The 17,816-nt window shown below is 40.7% G+C and overlaps 1 protein-coding gene across 1 annotated transcript in view; it reads left to right on the forward strand.

Annotated features, from left to right (window-relative positions):
- Nucleotides 1-9,212, forward strand: part of LOC122731659 (doublecortin domain-containing protein 1-like) — a 67,033-nt gene extending 57,821 nt beyond the window's left edge. The window contains exons 14-16 of the mRNA XM_043971913.1: nucleotides 1,989-2,139; nucleotides 5,742-5,851; nucleotides 9,153-9,212. Coding sequence (XP_043827848.1) covers nucleotides 1,989-2,139; nucleotides 5,742-5,851; nucleotides 9,153-9,212 — 321 coding nt within the window. The remainder of the gene's footprint in view (nucleotides 1-1,988; nucleotides 2,140-5,741; nucleotides 5,852-9,152) is intronic.
- The last annotated feature ends 8,604 nt before the right edge of the window (nucleotides 9,213-17,816 follow it).

Below are 17,816 nucleotides of genomic sequence, written 5' to 3' on the forward strand. Positions count from 1 at the left end.
TTCTGTGGTTATAATCGGGTCAAAAATAGCAGTTCACCTCTTAGCTTCCTCCACTTTTGAAGAATAATTGAGTCAAATCAAGAATTTATCAGCTGCTCTCCTTTGAACAGAAAGCTCGCCATTCTGCAGACAGTTGAAGCCTCCAATTACTACTCACTTCTTGCCTAAAGTGGGGGCACATCTGTAAAAAGGGAGAGCTAATGATATATTTAACACATCAACTGTATATGACTTGCATCTTTTGGAATAAAGATTATTACTGAAAATGGCTTTCAAATGATCATCTCTGAAATATTCTTCTAACTGGTTGGACTTCAGCTAATAATTCAATGGGAAATGGAATGCATTCAGCAAAATAGCCACTTAGAATTAAAAACACTAATACAATGGAATGATGATATGTTCAGTTTATAATTATATGCTTTAAAAATAGATTTATTAAAGCATTCCTAGTTATAGAATATGAGGGCTGGACAGTATCTTAAATATCACTTAGTCCAGCTCCCGTCATTTTGTAGATAATGGAATCAAGGAAAGGTGACCTGCCCAAGGTCACGTAGCTCGTTAGTGGCAGAGCAAGAACTAGCACCCAGGCCTTCTAACTTGCAGCTCAGTGTTCTGCTGCCATTTCTTTTCTTTGTTTGAAGAAAAAAAAAAGCCTGATCCTCACCATACTGTTTTTCTTGGTTACAAGGGCAAGGGGCTCCTTTGTGGCAGTGATCCTTGGGATTGATCGTCTAAAAATGCCTACGGTGTCAAAAACAAAAAAGGCCTTAATAAACATATTTTTATTTTAAAGAACAAACTTAAATCTCACTTTAAATAGCTTAAAATAACTCCCTTTGTCACCACCAGGTAAGGAAACTCCTTTGCCAAGAGCACATTGACACCCATGTTGAACCCTGGAGTCTTACAGACACTTGCCTGTGGTTCAGGGAGATCCATTGACTTGCCCAGGGTCACACATCCTGTATGAGTCAGAGGCTGGGTTTGAGTCCAGATATTCCTGACTTCAAGGCCACCTCTTCACACCCTACACCAGGGGTTCTCCAACCACTGTGGTCTGGGGCTCCCAAGAGGTCCCTGAGACCATTTCAGGACATACATAAGGTTAAAGCTGTTTTCCTCATAACAGTATGATATTTTAATAGAATCCAGATAACAAAAGCTCTTGGGGGCATAGGGGGGTCCTCAATAATTTTTAAGAATGTAAAGGAAGAACAGCTAGGGGGCACAGTGGATAAAGCACTAGCCCTGGATTCAGGAGGACCTGAGTTCAAATCTGGCCTCAAACACTGACAGTAGCTGTGTCACCCTGAGCAAGTCAGTTAATCCTTTTTTTTTTTTTTTTTGGTCGGGGCAATGGGGGTTAAGTGATTTGTCCAGGGTCACATAGCTAGTAAGTGTCAAGTGTCTGAGGCCGGATTTGAACTCAGGTACTCCTGAATCCAGGGCCAGTGCTTTATCCACTGTGCCACCTAGCTGCCCCAAATCACTTAATCCTTATTGCCCCGCCAAAAAAAAAAAAAAAAAGATTGTAAAGGAATCCTGAAACTAAAAAGTTTGAGAACCATTGCCCCAAACCATGCTAACTCATTCAATAATTAATAAACATTAAGTGCCTACTATGTGCCAGGACAATGTATACTGCAATACTTACCCTGAAGTCTTTTGAGAGACTATGTGCTGATGGGGTGGTCCAAGTTTTCCTGAAGCTTGGCTTATATCTCAGTCAGTCATTCATTTAACAAGGGCTTAGTAGACACGTACAAAGAAAGCCAAGAACATGCTCCCTGCCCTCAGGGAGTTCACATTCTAATATGGAACATGACAGGCAAATAGTCCCCAGGCCTCCATACCTGGCCCTTGGCTGACATGAGGTCATCTCGGCCGAGTGCCCTGCCAACGTTTATGCTTCGTTGCCATCTCGGTTGCTTGTCTTCTCTCAATTAGGATTTTTCCTAAGCCCGACTCCTTTTCCATTTCAGCTCCTGGATGCGTGCTCCCTGCGTCTCAGGATGACAAGCCCAGCCAAGACCATGTACACCCTGGACGGAAAACCTTTGACATCTTGGAATGATATCAAGAGGGACATGGTCGTCTGCGTTTCTGCTGGGAACCATTTTGTAAGCCACAAAGGTACTCTGTGGTCTTAAATTTGTCTTGTTTCCATTACCTCTTGGTAAACGCTCATTTTTTTTCTTACTCTACAGAAATATGAAGAGCCTCCTGACTTTTAAAACCCCTCAGTACATTTCAAATATTTAGCTCCCCCACCCCTTACAATGACACATTCTAGTAAATTAAAATCCACCATAAACTGGAATCTTACTTCCATATATCGTGCTATAGTGAAGGATTCTGGGTAAGGTGGACTACTTGTGGACCTCATCCAAGGAAGATTTCATTAAAGAAATATCCAGGGGGCAGCTAGGTGGCACAGTGGATAAAGCACCGGCCTTGGATTCAGGAGGACCTGAGTTCAAATCCAGCTTCAGACACTTGAGACTTGCTAGCTGTGTGACCCTGGGCAAGTCACTTAACCCTCACTGCCTCACAAAAAAAAAAAAAAAGAAAAGAAAAGAAAAAGGAATATCCAGAGGTCTACTGGATATAGTAAGCCCATAGCCTAGTTCCCAAAGACAGTATTTTAGTGAGGTCCCACTGTATAATAGACCTCTGATTATTTAATATTGAATATTTTATTAACCAGGAGTAGAACAACTGTTAGGCTTCCTTGTTTTGAGTGTTAAGTCAGTTTCTAGCCTAGGATCATTGATTTAGAGTAGGAAGGGGGCAGCTAGGTGGCTCAGTTGATAGAGCACCGGCCCTGGAGTCAGGAGGACCTGAGTTCAAATCTGGCCTCAGACACTTAACACTTACTAGCTATGTGACCCTGGGCAAGTCACTTAACCCCAATTGCCTCACCAAAAAGAAAAACAAAAAACAAAATATACAGAGTAGGAAGGGACCTTAGCAATTATATAGCCTAGTCCCCTCCAAAAAACAGGCCCAGAGAGTTTAAACAGATAGCCCAAGATCACAGAGGTAGCAAATAGCTGAGCTAGGATTAGAACTCAGTCCCCAAGACTACAGAGCCAATATTTGCCCCATAATCCTGCTGTCACCACTTTTAGCTCTGATTTTTCATCTCATCTCATTTCTTTCATAAGTAAGATAACCTGAAAATATTTTCCCTCTCTTATTGACCCATCTTGTAGACTTTTCATGTAAAGTGGTGTGTTACTATGAAAAGAACATTAGATTTCAAGCCAGGAAGCCTCTGTTTGAATCCTAGACTCTGATGCTGACTTAGCTCTTTGACTGGTGGGGCAAGTTAATTTCTCTGAGCTTCAGTTTCCTCCTCTATAAAGTGGGAATAATGATCTTTATCCTATAGACCTCATGGAGTTGTAAAGAAAATGTTTTGTATGGCATTAAACAATTTTAGATATGCTAGTTATTCACTCTCCCAATTAATTTAAAACTGCTTCTTGTAATTTATGATATAGTAGACAAAAAACCAAAAGAAAACCCAACTAAACACCATGGTCTTCAGGGAATTCTCAGGCAAACTGGCATCATTTTAAAAAAGAAAAACACATGCAATTGTAAAAAATATAAACCAAGTCAGAGATCTAGATAAGGAAGGGCCTTCAGGGGCTATCTATCCATACCCCCTTATTCTGCAAATGAGAAAGCTGTATCCTGGGAAGGTGAAGTGACTTGTCCCTAGGTCAAGCAGGTAGTGATGGTCAGAGGTAGGATTGGACCCCAGGTCCTCTGACTCCAGAACCAGTGTTCCTTTCCACTGTACTAGGTATTTGGATTGAATGTGTAGCATTAGAAGGGAAATTTAATTTCTGGATATAATGTTAGCACCTCTACAATGGTAACAACTCAAGACATCTTGCTTTTAAACCCTTTAATCATGAATATGTATTCAGCAGATATAGTGGGAGTTTTCAAAACTGTAGTAATTGGTAATATGATGATGATAATGATGGTGGTGGTGGTGAAGAAGGTGGATCACCACCTTCAGGTGATGATGGTGGTAAGCCACAGGAGTCCAGAGGGCACTGAAAGCTTGAGTTGGAGAACAGAGCTGAAGAATTTGTGATACATACAGAGTGGGGAAAGTGAGGTCAGAGAGGCTTCTCCCTCCTAGCCCTTGTGGGACTCTGAGCACAAAATACCCCCCTCATCCTCTGCTCTCTAGGATCATTAACCAGCTCCTTTCTCCCAGCTCCTCATTGCTACTCACATCTTAATTTTTAAGTATTCATGACATACCACCATTGAGGACAGAGACCCCGAAAGCCCAGGAGGTGATTAGAGAACAGAGGCATGGGATCTTCCAGAGTAACCTCGCTGTCGGGCTTCTGAAGCCCGAGGTTGTAAGCCATGCTTGCATAACATTCCTGCCCTTATTATCTGGCTGATGTCAGAAGTCAACCAAAATAAGAGGGTTGTCCGGGTCAGAGAGAGATACCGACTGCCTTCTCAGCAGTGGACATGCAGAGAATGACACAAAATAAGGAGTGCCAATATTGTTTTCCTAAGCATTTATCCACTTGGTAGACACACGGGCACAGGGAAAAGTGATGTTGGAAGGCAACTACATTTTGGATCCACAGTGATATCACTGTGAATCACCATTACTGAAAATGAGACTTCCTTCCCTTTGGAAGTTGCTTCCTGAGAGTGCCTACTCTCAACACGTTAATTTTCTAGATTCACATGAGGATGCGGAGTAAATTCCTGGTGGGATGTGGTACAGTGTGGGTCTTGACATGGTGACTTTGTGGCCTGGAGGAATGAATAGATTTCTTCCCAGAGAGTGACAGATGCACTGGTGGAATCTATCTGATGTCAAAGACACTCATTTGATTTTACTTCAGAAGGGTATGATGGATAAGTAGGGGATTTTTTTTCTATTTATTTTATTTCTTTAAAAAATTATTGGTGTGTTTCAAAAGGTACATTTCATAGGACTCCGAAAGAGACAGACTGAGATACTTAGAGTATGCTGTGCCTGGTTTTGGCTCCAGTGTGCAGTACATTTATGGGCATTGGCGGGGTGGGGGTGGGGGGGCAGAATTAAACTGCCAGGGAAGGCTTTCATTCCACACATGACTTTCTTATGACATACTGGCTAGACTGCAGCAGGGGAATTTTCTGCGCTTGGCCATAACCTTTCTTTTTTTAGGCACCATAGTATGATGTGGGGAAATTGAGGGATGTAGAAACGAATAATGGAAAAGTCGCTCAGACCGGCCAAAAATGGATCTGACTTTGCAAAACAACCCATTGAGTGTACGGATAACTTTCACCCCCAAAAAACTTAGACATGTCAAACTCAAAGGGAGTCGTAAACAACAGTGGAAGAATGAATGCCATTTGTCTCTGAGATCTCAATGAGAACTCTCCCAACCAGCTGTTAGGATTGGTCTCTTTTTTCTATCTGGGACCTTTCCTAGACCTTTGCTAATTTTGTTGAGTTTCATTTCTGCCCAGCCTAGGATCACCTGGCAGTCTGCCCTAGGTTCTTCTCCCTAACCACAGTATTTCTGGATTTAATGGTAACACATACCTGAGAAGTTAAAAAAAGAAATGAAAGCACATGTGGTGAGACAACCAGGGACCAAACAGACCAAGCTCTGAGTTTTTCATCATGTCAGGGTCCAAGAAGTGACTCTGCATAAACGTGACGATGCATTTTTCTAAAATGTTCTTTGCAGATATAAAGCGACGGGTAGCCGTGCGAGCCAATTATGCCCGTGTCAGAAAACTGAAGGGGCCTCATGCCACAGATATTGTTGCATCTGCCGTAGAGAGGCCAAAATCCGAGGTAGGGTTCTGTTTCATTAATTCCTATCTGAATTGCCACACTCTGGGCTTGGCTTCATTATAATCCTTGATGTGTATACATTGACATACCTGCTATGAGATAACGATTACAAATCGACCATAATTTCATGCAGCCTGTCTTAGAAGTTATTACCTTACACATTTTACATAGAGTGACATTTGATGCCTCAAATCTTTTCCTGGAAATTCAATAAAACTAGACTAAGTAATGCCAGTAAAATTACAATATTAAGGCTATTTTTTTCCAGGAACCAAAAAAAAATGGCAGCTACTAGTTAATACCAAAAGTTAATTCATCCTATTCAATGGAAAAATGTTGTATTTTTGGAAAGCTTAGTGAGTTCATAGAACGCATGACTTGTAGTCAGTGTGGAGTATATATAGCACATCAGCAGTTGGTTCTATTGCCAAAGTCTGTTTTCCTACCCCACACCCACTTCGGCTTCAGAATCAGAGCACCTGAGTTTGAATCCCACAGATGCCTCTTTACCTGGGTAGCTTTCTACACTTTAACACTCTTCTCTGGAACTAAGTGCATTCTAAAATCCTTTCCAACCTATTTAGACCATAAATACCCATCTGCTTCTCCCGGGCTTAAACACCTGGTTTTCTTGAGTATCCAGATTTAGCTGTGTAGAAATGAAGGTGTTTCTGCTCAGTGAATGCCACAGATATCCATCTTTCCTTTCACCTCTGCTTCTTCCACCCAACTCCTCATAGCCTGCTCAGGTATGTGGCTGGAACCAGATCACCAGGCTGGTAAGAGCCAATCCCTAGTGTTTAGCACAATGTCTGTCACATCTCAGGTACTTAATATTTATAACTGACAGTCGGAGGGAGAAAATGTTAATGTGGATTAAATAAACTGTGTCCTGCATAGTCCCCTTCCTCACCCTTGGAGAGTCCATTGTTAAACATTTACCTATAGGCTGCTGCTTGTAGCAGAAGACATTTCAATGCCTTTCCCAAGTGAAGTGAAAAAGGACCATTGCTAACAGATGAGTCAGAGAGTTCAGACTGAGAGGCACACCTGACCTCAAATATGGAAAATAAAGCAAAATGAAGTATTTCTAGGAAACACTTTCAAAGGGCATTTTTTAAAAGTGGGAGGGGTGAGGGACATTGCCAGCTTTTTCCATCCCAATTACAAACCTGAAGCCTAAGAACTTCATTATTCTTTTTTTCCAATGTAAGGGTAGCCTCCACCCTCACCCCCCCCCCCTTTTAAAAAGGCAATAGCACGCTACGGTCAAACACCGGGCGAATTCATTTTTGGCTTCTGTTCATAGAGGAGAATTTCCTAGCAAATGCTCTTTATTTCCTCTTCTCTTTTGGAAGCACCTCATGGCCTTGCCTGAGAATAAATTGCAACCTTGCTAAGTGTGCACAGACGAGCTCAGGCAGTCCCATACCTCAATCCGCCACCTTAATGTGCTGCGGGAAGCAGTAGATCATTTCTCCTGAAGGGGGCTCATGGTAATCGCTGCCAATGGCGTGGTATTTACTCCTGGTTCTGCAAATCAGTAGGGCTATAGGAATAAATTCCAACTGCCAAGACCTGCTCCAGAAAGAAAATCACATTTAGGTGAAAATACACAAAACATCCCCATTAGCGGTGCTGTGCCCTTCTGGGTTGAGATTTCCAAGCTTCCTGGGTGTTTATTAAAGAAGGTTTGCAACTCCAATGTGAGGTTGATTTTTAGCATTATCCCCATTTTTAGGGATGAGGTTGAAGTCAGCGGGGCTAAGTAGCTTCTTCTTCCAGCCAGCTTGTCCTATAGGGTCACTATGTTAGCGCCTCATGATTATGGGGTCACTTCATTGGGGTTTCCACATTTCCATGAAAACATTTTTAAAAATTACTATATGTGGAGGGAAAATGCCTTATCTTGCTGCCACCAAGGAAAGACTGATTGGCTATGAAAATGGTCTAATTTCACCCTGGATCAAATGTGCAAATTTCTGTGAAAATCTGAGCTCTTACATGTGAATCCTCCTGAAGCGAAAATTGGTAATATCACACACAGCAATACAAGGCACCCAGAGACATAAGGCAAAAATCTTAACTGAACTTTTCTATTACTAGTAAATGGGATTTCAGATGCAATATAACAGTCATCAACACATCACATTTTGCTGGTGAGGTAGAGTTACTCACTTCACAGACTCAAAGCTTGCCCAGGGTAGCACTGTAGTTCAGAGCTGCTTGTAAGTTAGCTAGAAAAAAAAAAATCAGTTCCTGCTCTTTTTTTATTTATTGATGTTCTGCTTTGGCTGACTTTCTGGGTCACCCAGTAGCAGTAACTAGATTTTTAGCCAGTATCAGAGTGGAAGATGATTTTAGCCCTGTTCAGCCATCCTAGATTTTTTTTAATAAATCTAGTAATTTCCTTTGGGGATATATTTATCACATTTGAATCAGTTCTGGATATATGCCCATGTCAGATTTCAATATTTTCATATCAACTGGAAACCATTTTATTTATTAAAATAGACTGCCTCTATCCCAGGGTCTTTTCAGAGAAATTGATAGCCTGTCATTTACAAATACTCGTAAGGTGTTCCAGATGCAAATCAGCCAAGCAGCATCTGTAGGTTTTGTCCCCAGGAGAACAATATTTTATTGCCTACCTTTAGCCTCTGTTGCCTGATCCCATGTGGGGAACACACAGTTGCCACAAGAATGTGGTCGTTCCCAAAGGGGAAACTTTTGACATGCCTACAGTCACATCCCAACAGCCTAACTGGAGCCAGCACTTTTAGAGTGTCTGACAAGGTATGTAAATGAGAGATATTTCATCTCTATACCTGTTTCGGTTTTGAAAGTTGATGAATGGAGAACATTATCCAAAAGTGTAAAGGAAAATTTGTGGCTTCAAGGGCTACTGTCAAGGTTGGTATTGAGATAAAAATTTGACACACCATTTTTTGTGTGTGTGTTCCAAAGGCCCATAAATACTTTCTGTGGCTTTTTTAAATAACAGATTCAGGTCTCTTCTGCAGAGAAAACAAAATTCACTTCGAAATCAATGCCGGCAGCCAGCCTAGCCTTTCTGAGCTAACCAATAATAATGGTCTGCTTGCAACTACTCATTGAGAGAAATTGGATTTCCCTGAGACAGCAAATTTCTTTAGTATAATTTGGAGGGGAGGGATCAATAAGAATAATGAGTTCATATTGTTCTAGATTATGAAAGAAATCAGATGCAAAGTTACCTATTACTGGGGAGTTTTGGCAAGTTGTAATGGTGACTGTCAATTTTTCTTTTTGAAAATTTCAGACAAATAAGTCAGACTCAATCTTGTCTCTGTACACATCTCCTTTTTTCGAAGGCTGGTAAGTAGAAAGAGCTCTATTTTCTATGAACTAGAATTTGACATGAAAGGGAATCATTTACAGCAGGATGCTTTACCTTAAGCAACCACAAGGCAACATCAACCAAGACCACTTAGCAGGGGGCTCTTGTGGGTGAAGCAATTGTTGACAGGTGAGCATTTCCTGCTAGCTATATGACATTTTCAAATCTTAGGAGCTTCTAATATGAAACCACTATCAATGAGCTATCTCCCTACATCATTCATGGGGACACAAAGCCACAGAGAGAAAATTGGTGCCCATACATACCCGTGATGTATCTTGCTGAACAGGAAGGAAGAAAACAAGCTATTTATAAACCCAGCCAAGATATCAGGGGCATCATTGTGATGCTGTGTTGTATTTGCTAGCACCCATATTTCCATACTTAAGGATCCATGATTTTAATGTGTGGAAATTTATTTTGATTTGGGGACCCTGCCTTTGGGCTGAGATTAAAAAGCCTTAGGCCCTCAGGATTTTTTTCTGTGTAAGAGGGGCTGGTGCCCCTCCCCCTCCATTTCAGCTGTAGGGGGCTTCTGAGCTGGGCTAAGCTGCGCGGATGAAAAACCCTGAACCACGGGTGTGGCACCATGCGGCCCTATTTGCACAGCGGAAAGGCCCACGAAAACCCTGAGGGACACTGGCTTCGTCCAGCCCCAGCTGCAGGCACATGGAACATGGGGTTTGGCCGGCCCTAGGGGCGGCCAGCCCCGAGTTTCACCTGAGAAAGGAAGTTAATAAAAAGGGAGGAGGTAGAGACAGATGGGGGCTCCGGAGGATAGAGAAAGGAGAGACACTGAAGGGGGTGGACAAGAGAAGGACTCAGGAGAAAGAGTACGGAGTAGGGGGGCTTTTCAGTGAGGGGAATGCTAGAAGAAGGTCGGTTGGTACGGAGACACTAAAAAAGTTCCAACGTGTCTAATGGTTCAGGTAATTCTTAGACATTAGGTTCGGGGCAGCTAGGTGGCACAGTGGATAAAGCACCAGCCCTGGATTCAGGAGGACCTGAGTTCAAATCCAGCCTTAAACACTTGACACTTACTAGGTGTGTGACCTTGGGCAAGTCACTTAATCCTCATTGCCACACACACACACATACAAAAAGACATTAGGTTCAGGTAATTCTCACACATGGCAACCAAATTCTATACCTTAAAGGCAGCTGAGGGTGAAGTGCATAGAGTCAGGAATATATGAGTTCAAATCTGTCCTTTGACACTTACTAGCTATGTGATCCTAGGCAAATCACTTAACATCTGTCTGCCTCAGTTTCCTCATCTGTAAAATAAGGATAATAATAGCACCTACCTTCCAAGGCTATGACAAAAGCTTCTGATGATGACTTTCTATGAATTTAGCTAGACTAATTGTCAGAAAACAAGCATCTAGTTAATGACTGGGTCTTAACTCAAAGGCTTCTCAGTCTGGTAGAACCTTCAATATCTTTTGGCCACCAGGTCTAGCCTTCCAGAACCCAGGGTCATCTACACACCACAACCAGGCTTCTAGAATATTCTTTTCATATGGAAGGAAACAAAATATTTAGTTAACAACTTCCAGGTTTCTCTTGAAATATACCAAAATTATTGTTTCAATTTTAAGCTGGTACCCACATTGTATACAATGAAATGATGTTTCAGAATCACAGCTTGAGATAGAATGCCATTTTGGCTTCCAAACTATGCTTCTGGGGTGGAGAGAAGACAAGGAAGAAGAAAAATTCTCCTGAAGCTCAGAGAGCTCCAACATGTTTGCCAGTGCTTAAGATCTGCTTCCCACGCTCCCCCCATGTTCATATCTCTTATTCCCCTCACTTTTCCTTTACTTCTTCACGATTATACCATCTGTTAGCTTTTTATGCTTTTGCTGATTTATTTATTTGTGTTTTCTCCCTTGCCCCTCCACTCTAAATACCTTTCAATGCTCTCTATAAACAAATAAGCCACTTAAGTAATTTTAGATTCACCCTTGCATTTCCTCTTACGTATTACCTAGTCAAGAAAATGTGCTCCATGATGGATTTGGCCCATGAACCAAAGAGCCAGTCAGCCTTACTAAGTCTTAGTTTCCAGAATGTGGGGAACTTGATCCAACAACACCACTGCTAGGTTCATATACCAAAGACATCCCAAGAAAAGACAAAAAGACTTATTTGTACAAAAATATATTAGCAGTTCTTTTTGTGGTGACTAAGAATTGGAAATCAAAGGAATGCCCATCAGTTGAGGAATGGCTAAACAAACTGTAGTATATGTTGGTGATGGAATGCTATTATGCTATAAGAGATTACAAACAAGATGATTTCAAAAAGGCCTGGAAAGACTTATATGAACTGATGTATAGTGAGCAGAACGAGGAGAAGTTGTACACAGTAACAGAAATATTGTTCAACGAAGAACTGTGAATGATTTAACTATTCTCAGCAATACAATGATCCAAGACAACCCCAAAGGACTAATGATGAAGCATACTATCCACCTCTAGAGAAAGAACTGGTATTGATTGAATACAGACTGGTGCATGCTATTTTTCAGTTGCTTTCATTTTTTTCTTTTATTCAAGTTTTTTTATACAAAATGACTAATATGGTAATGTTTTACATAATAACACACATATAACCCATATGTGATTGCTTGCCACCTTAGGGAGGGGAGAAAGGAGGGAAGGAATGAAGGAGAGATAACATTTAGAATTCAAAACTTTAAATAAAAGTGTTGGGGCAGCTAGGTGGTGCAGTGGATAGAGCACCGGCCCTAGATTCAGGGGTACCTGAGTTCAAATCCAGGCTCAGATACTTAAGACTTACTAGCTGTGTGACCCTGGGCAAGTCACTAAACCCCAATTGCCTCACTAAAAATAGATAAATAATAAATTCATTCATATAAAATATGAATAAATAATAAATAATAATTCATTCATTCAAGTGTTTATCATTTAAAAAAATAAAAAATATTCAAAGCAAGAGAAATGTTCTTTGAAAGAGAGTTTATGTACCCTTTAAGGGACTCATTAAAGAGTGACCATCATCCAATATGTTAGCACAGCCAGGAAGGCAGTACTGCCAAAGCAAGTGACTGGGGATCAGGAAGCAGGAAAGAATCTACAGTTGGGTGTAGCCACATTTTTTCCCCAGAGAAATTCACTGATGATTCTGATCACAGTAGACTGAGTGTGGCCAACATATTTAAGCAGAAGGAAGCAAAGCTACCATCCCTGGTGTATTGAAACTGAACTCTCCCACTTCTGCCAACACAAGATAATCACATAGGAAAGAAGAAAGTAGTAAATAAGTGTGAGGCAATGTTGCTGGGTAGCCAAAGCATGTGTTTTTCTTTGTGTTTTCCTATGTCGTATGCTGATGAACCCTGGTGGTGCATTTCTTGTTCTGGAATGGTGACCAGGAAGGCACGTCCTGTGTCTTTCCCTTCATGTGCTAGAACACATTGGGTCAAGCTGCCTTGAGGTGGAATACACCAGACCACTAGGTGGTTTGTCTTCCCAGGTCAATGAAAGTTGTGCCCTTGGGGCAGCTAGGTGGTGCAGTGGATAGAGCACCAGCCCTGGATTCAGGAGTTCAAATCCAGCCTCAGACACTTTACACTTACTAGCTGTGTGATCCTGGGCAAGTCACTTAACCCTAATTGCCTCACTAAAAAAAAAAAAAAAAAGTTGTGCCCTTGATAGTACTTGAGAGGCAGTGTGTTATAGTGGACAGAGTTAAAGTCAGGAAGACTTGAGTCCAAACCCTCTCTCAGACATTCATTAGCTATCCGGACAAATCGCTTCAGCTCTCTGAGCCTCAGTTTCCTCATCTGTAAAATGAAGGGGTTGAACTCTATGACCTCTAAAATCTTTCTGAGCCTTAGATCAATGATGCTGTGACTTTTGTGAGGCCACTCTCTCATCAAGGGGTTCTGTGTTGGCCGGAGAGCCGGAGTGCCATCAAGAGCTAGGAAAATAGCACAGTTACCAAAAGAAGTACTTTAAATATTATTTTGATCTAGGGCTAACAAGCTAAAGTTTGCCACATGGTCCTAAGCATTAGAGATTAGGCTCCTGTGTCTGAAGTGGTAAGGCTTCCTATAATAATTAAACATCCTTCCGATGGTCATAAAACCTTTCTCTTTTAAAGGTCATAAAAACTATATAATGCCAGTACAATGCTACCTGCAGAATTAATTTCTACTAAGGAGGATAATTTTGAGGGTGAGGAAAACAACCAGCCTGATTTGTGTGTTTTCTCTTACCCAAAGGTAGAGAGGCTCATAGTGAGGGCAGACTTCCCATGTCCTCGACCATAGTCACTCTCCCTCCATTTGGGGAGTTTCTTTTTAGCTTATAAAATGGCTCTACTTGTCTTCAGCATAGGTGCTCCCAGGCTAGTTAATATGTAAGCCCAGTGTGCTGACGAGGCATGCCTTATCACTGATCTTCTACCAGTACAGATTACTTTTCACATGAATACTGGCTCTTGCCATCACAAATGACTGAAAGCTGTGAAGTCCTTAAATCACAGTGGCTCGAATTTTCAGGATACTTGCCTTCCCACCTCCACCTTGCCTTGTAAAATGAGTCAGTCTAGTTTGGGAAATCTGTGATGTTCCTAGAAGTAGACACTGTTCTTTCTTATTTGTAATAAGCTCAGCTGGAGATTGAAATAAGTGCCTGTCACCTTGAACATGTTAATTTCCCTCTCTGGACCTCAGTTTACTCAACTTTAAAAGGACAGGGTTGAACTAAATGATCTTTAAGGTTCCTTGTAGCATTAATGTTCTTTGTTCTGTGTATTCAAGTCTCTCTTCCATCTTAGATAATTCTGTGATTAGATTCTTGTTGGTATTTTTATGTTGATGCAATAGCATTATTCCTTCTAATGTTTCTTTCACTTATTGATGTCAGTTTAATGAAGGGGTTCTTAATCTTTGGTCTGTAAACTAGTTTTGTTTTTTTTTTTAATTTGAATAACTATTTCAATATCATTAATTTCCTTTATAATGCTGTACATTTTATTTTATACATTTACAAACATTATTCTGAGAAGGAATCCATTGACTTCACCAGAACTCCAGAAGATTCCATGATATAAAAAAGGGTAAAAAAAAAAATCCCTTGTCTTGTGAACTAGGCTCTTTTTAGTTTAACAATAGTTCTTGACATATAATAACAAAAGACAGCATGGTATAATGGAGAGTTTGCCTTGCCTTACAATCAGAAAGAACTGAGGTCAAGGCCTCTCTCTCACATTTTGAGTACATAACTATTGGCAAGGGACAGTCTCTTAAGTTTTAAGTTAATTCTATTAATCAACAGCCATTTATTAGGGGACCTACTATATGTCAGCACTGGTGATATAAAGGCTAATATTAATAATAATAATAATAATAACAATACATGCTCTTAAGGAGTTTACAGATGAGCTTTGGATCTGTATCAATGGAGGGAGTTTCCATTTAGAAGTTCATGATACCTATGAAATCTCAGACCTTCTCCCCTCCTCAAAAAAACAAACAAACAAAGAAACAAAAAAACAGGGAGGGGGGGCAGCTAGGTGGCACAGTGGATAGAACACCGGCCCTGGAGTCAGGAGTACCTGAGTTCAAATCTGGCCTCAGACACTTAACACTAGCTGTGTGACCCTGGGCAAGTCACTTAACCCCAATTGCCTCACTTAAAAAAAAAACAAACAAACAGGGGGCACTTAGGTGGCACAGTGGATAAAGCACTGGCCCTGGATTCAGGAGGACCTGAGTTCAAATGTGGCCTCAGACACTTGACACTGACTAGCTATGTGACCCTGGGCAAGTCACTTAACCCTCATCGCCCTGCAAAACCAAACCAAACCAAAACGAAACAAAACAAAAAACTTACTAAACAGAAGAACTATAACTGTAGAGTGTCTTAACCAATTCTTATTTCAGAATCAAGTTAATGCTTTCTAAGCTAAAGACAGTATAAAACTGTGCCTCTGCCTGGTCAGCCTCCATTAGGCCCACATGCATAAAGTCTGCCTGGGAAGGAAGACAATGGTCACCCTCTTCAGAAGGGAGAGGTTGTGTGGCTGAGAAGAGAGAGACCCCCTCTGTGAACTGCATGCCCCCTGGTGCAGGCAAACTAGGAAAAGATAAATGGCATCTTGTGGGACCATCTGACTTTTTCATATTAAATTAATCCCACCGCATCTCCAGATTCTTTATTCCATAAATCACAAAATAAAATCCACTCCCTCACAGGCTGTATTCTGCGTGGCTCTGGCATGCAGTGTCATACATAATCTGAAAACATTCAAACATTTTTCCAAAACAGTCATTGATTGTTGGCATCAGGGTTCTTCGGAGTAGAATCTGCTGCCAAAGACCATGTGTGACTGGAGTTCAGCCAGTGTAGCTGATTTCCAAATAGGAGTCGCTGTGTGTACTCCATCGCAGGAAGATGCAGGACCTGGGCACGTGATCGTGCATCTTGTAAGATGGACCAAGGCAGTGTGCAATGTTAGACCAGGGATCAACAGGCCTGCCGGGTACCTTCAGTTAGAGCCTGGCATGAAACGAGACACTCAGTAATGCATCTAACAAAGCAGGTTTACTTCACAATAGCAGAGGAAGTTCATTCAGAGCAAGCAAAGGATGTTCAGCTGAGGACACAACATTAATTCTATTGAGTATAGCCTTCCTACCTTTGTGTTATGCACAGAGGTCTGCCAGACAAGCCTCAAGGTCCAGCTGGAGCTCCTTGTGAACTTTTTTTTTTTTTTTGGTGGGGCAATGAGGGTTAAGTGACTTGCCCAGGGTCACACAGCTAGTGTCAAGTGTCTGAGGCCGAATTTGAACAAAGGTCCTCCTGACTCCAGGGCCAGTGCCACCTAGCTGCCCCTCCTTGTGAACTTTTTAAAATGTTATTTGTTTTATTCTTTTGGGCAGTGAATAAAGCACCAGCCCTGGATTCAGGAGTACCTGAGTTCAAATCCGGCCTCAGGCACTTGACACGTACTAGCTGTGTGACCCTGGGCAAGTCACTTAACCCCCATTGCCCTGCAAAAAAAAAAAAAAAAGAAAAAGAGAAAGAAAGAAAAAAAAAGAAAAAGAAAAAGAAGTTTTATTCTTTTAATCAACAAAAGTCTATTTTATCTTCGTTGGACCTTCTACCCCACTAGAAAAAAAGAAAATTATTCCTTGTGACAAATCTACATAGTTACTTAAAACATTGTCCAAGTTATATATATATAAAAAAAATCTCATTCTTCATTCTGAATCTGTCACCTCTCAGGAAGTGGATAGTATCATCATAAACTCTCTGGAATTATGAATGGTCACAGTTCTTACCGCTTTCAAAGTTGTTTGTTCTAAGTGTGTTTTGTTATTTTATAAATTAGCTCATTTCATCCTTGATCATCTTGTGACTTCAAAATCATCTGTTTTTGTCATTTGGATATTATAGCATAGATTGTTCTCCTGGTTCTGCTCACTCCACACTGAATCAGTTCATACAAATCTTTCAAATCTTTGAAATCATCTATTTTCTTACTTCTTATGGTATAATAATATTCTGTCACATTTGTATGCCACAACTTGTTCAGCCATTCCTCAGTTGATAGGCATCACCTTAGTTTCCAGTTTGTTGTTGTTTTTACCTCCACAAAAAGAACCACTTAATTGTTTTTTGTAATAGAATACCCTTTTTTCTTCTCTTGATCCCTTTGGGTGTAGGCCTATCAGTAAGATAGCTGGGTCAAAGGGTATGCTCTGTTGAGTAACTCTGTATAATTACAAATTGCTTTTCAGAATGCTTGTATTCATATTTATAAGTCTTACAACAGTGGATCAATGTTCTTGCTTTCTTATAGCCCTCCAACATTTGTCTTTTCTCTATAAAAATAAAATCCAATACTAATAAAATCCAGCAGGAAGAGAATAAAAGAGAAATTCTATTTAAGATATTATAGAATGTATGAGACACCTGTGATTCTACCTACTAAGAGACACACAAGAATTATATAAATACAACTACAAACCTTTGTTTACATAAAGATAAACCTAAATAGTTGGGAAAATATTAATTGTTCATGGGTAGGATGAGTCAATATAACAAAAATGACAATACTGACTAAATTAATTTACTGATTCCATGCCATACCAAATCAAACTCCCAAAGGATTATTTTATAGAACTAGAAAAGAATAATGAAATTCATATGGGAGTTAAAAAAAAAAAGGCCAAGAATCACATGAATTTTTGTACTCTGTTTATCAGGAAGCCACCCCAAAAGTCTGAATCTTAGTTCCAGGAGATAATTAGTGTTAAGGACAGTTTTAATTCCTTTTAAGGCGACAAACCATTGCATCCTCCATGGGAGGAGTTTCTGGATGATTCCTACACCCACACAGGGGAACTCCCATGGGCAATTTTAGGATCAGCCGAATTGCTGGGGTCCTTCCAAAAGAAAAGAAAGAACAGGAAAAGACCCATGGCTTTTTTCATGTTGTTTCTCAGTTGTTTCAGTTGTGTTTGACAATTTGTGACCCCATTTGGGGTTTTCTTGGGAAAGATCCTGGAGTGGTTTGTCACTTCCTTCTCTAGCTCATTTTACAGAT

This window comes from Dromiciops gliroides, chromosome 6 (assembly GCF_019393635.1).
Source record: "Dromiciops gliroides isolate mDroGli1 chromosome 6, mDroGli1.pri, whole genome shotgun sequence".
NCBI classification, from domain to species: Eukaryota; Metazoa; Chordata; class Mammalia; order Microbiotheria; family Microbiotheriidae; genus Dromiciops; species Dromiciops gliroides.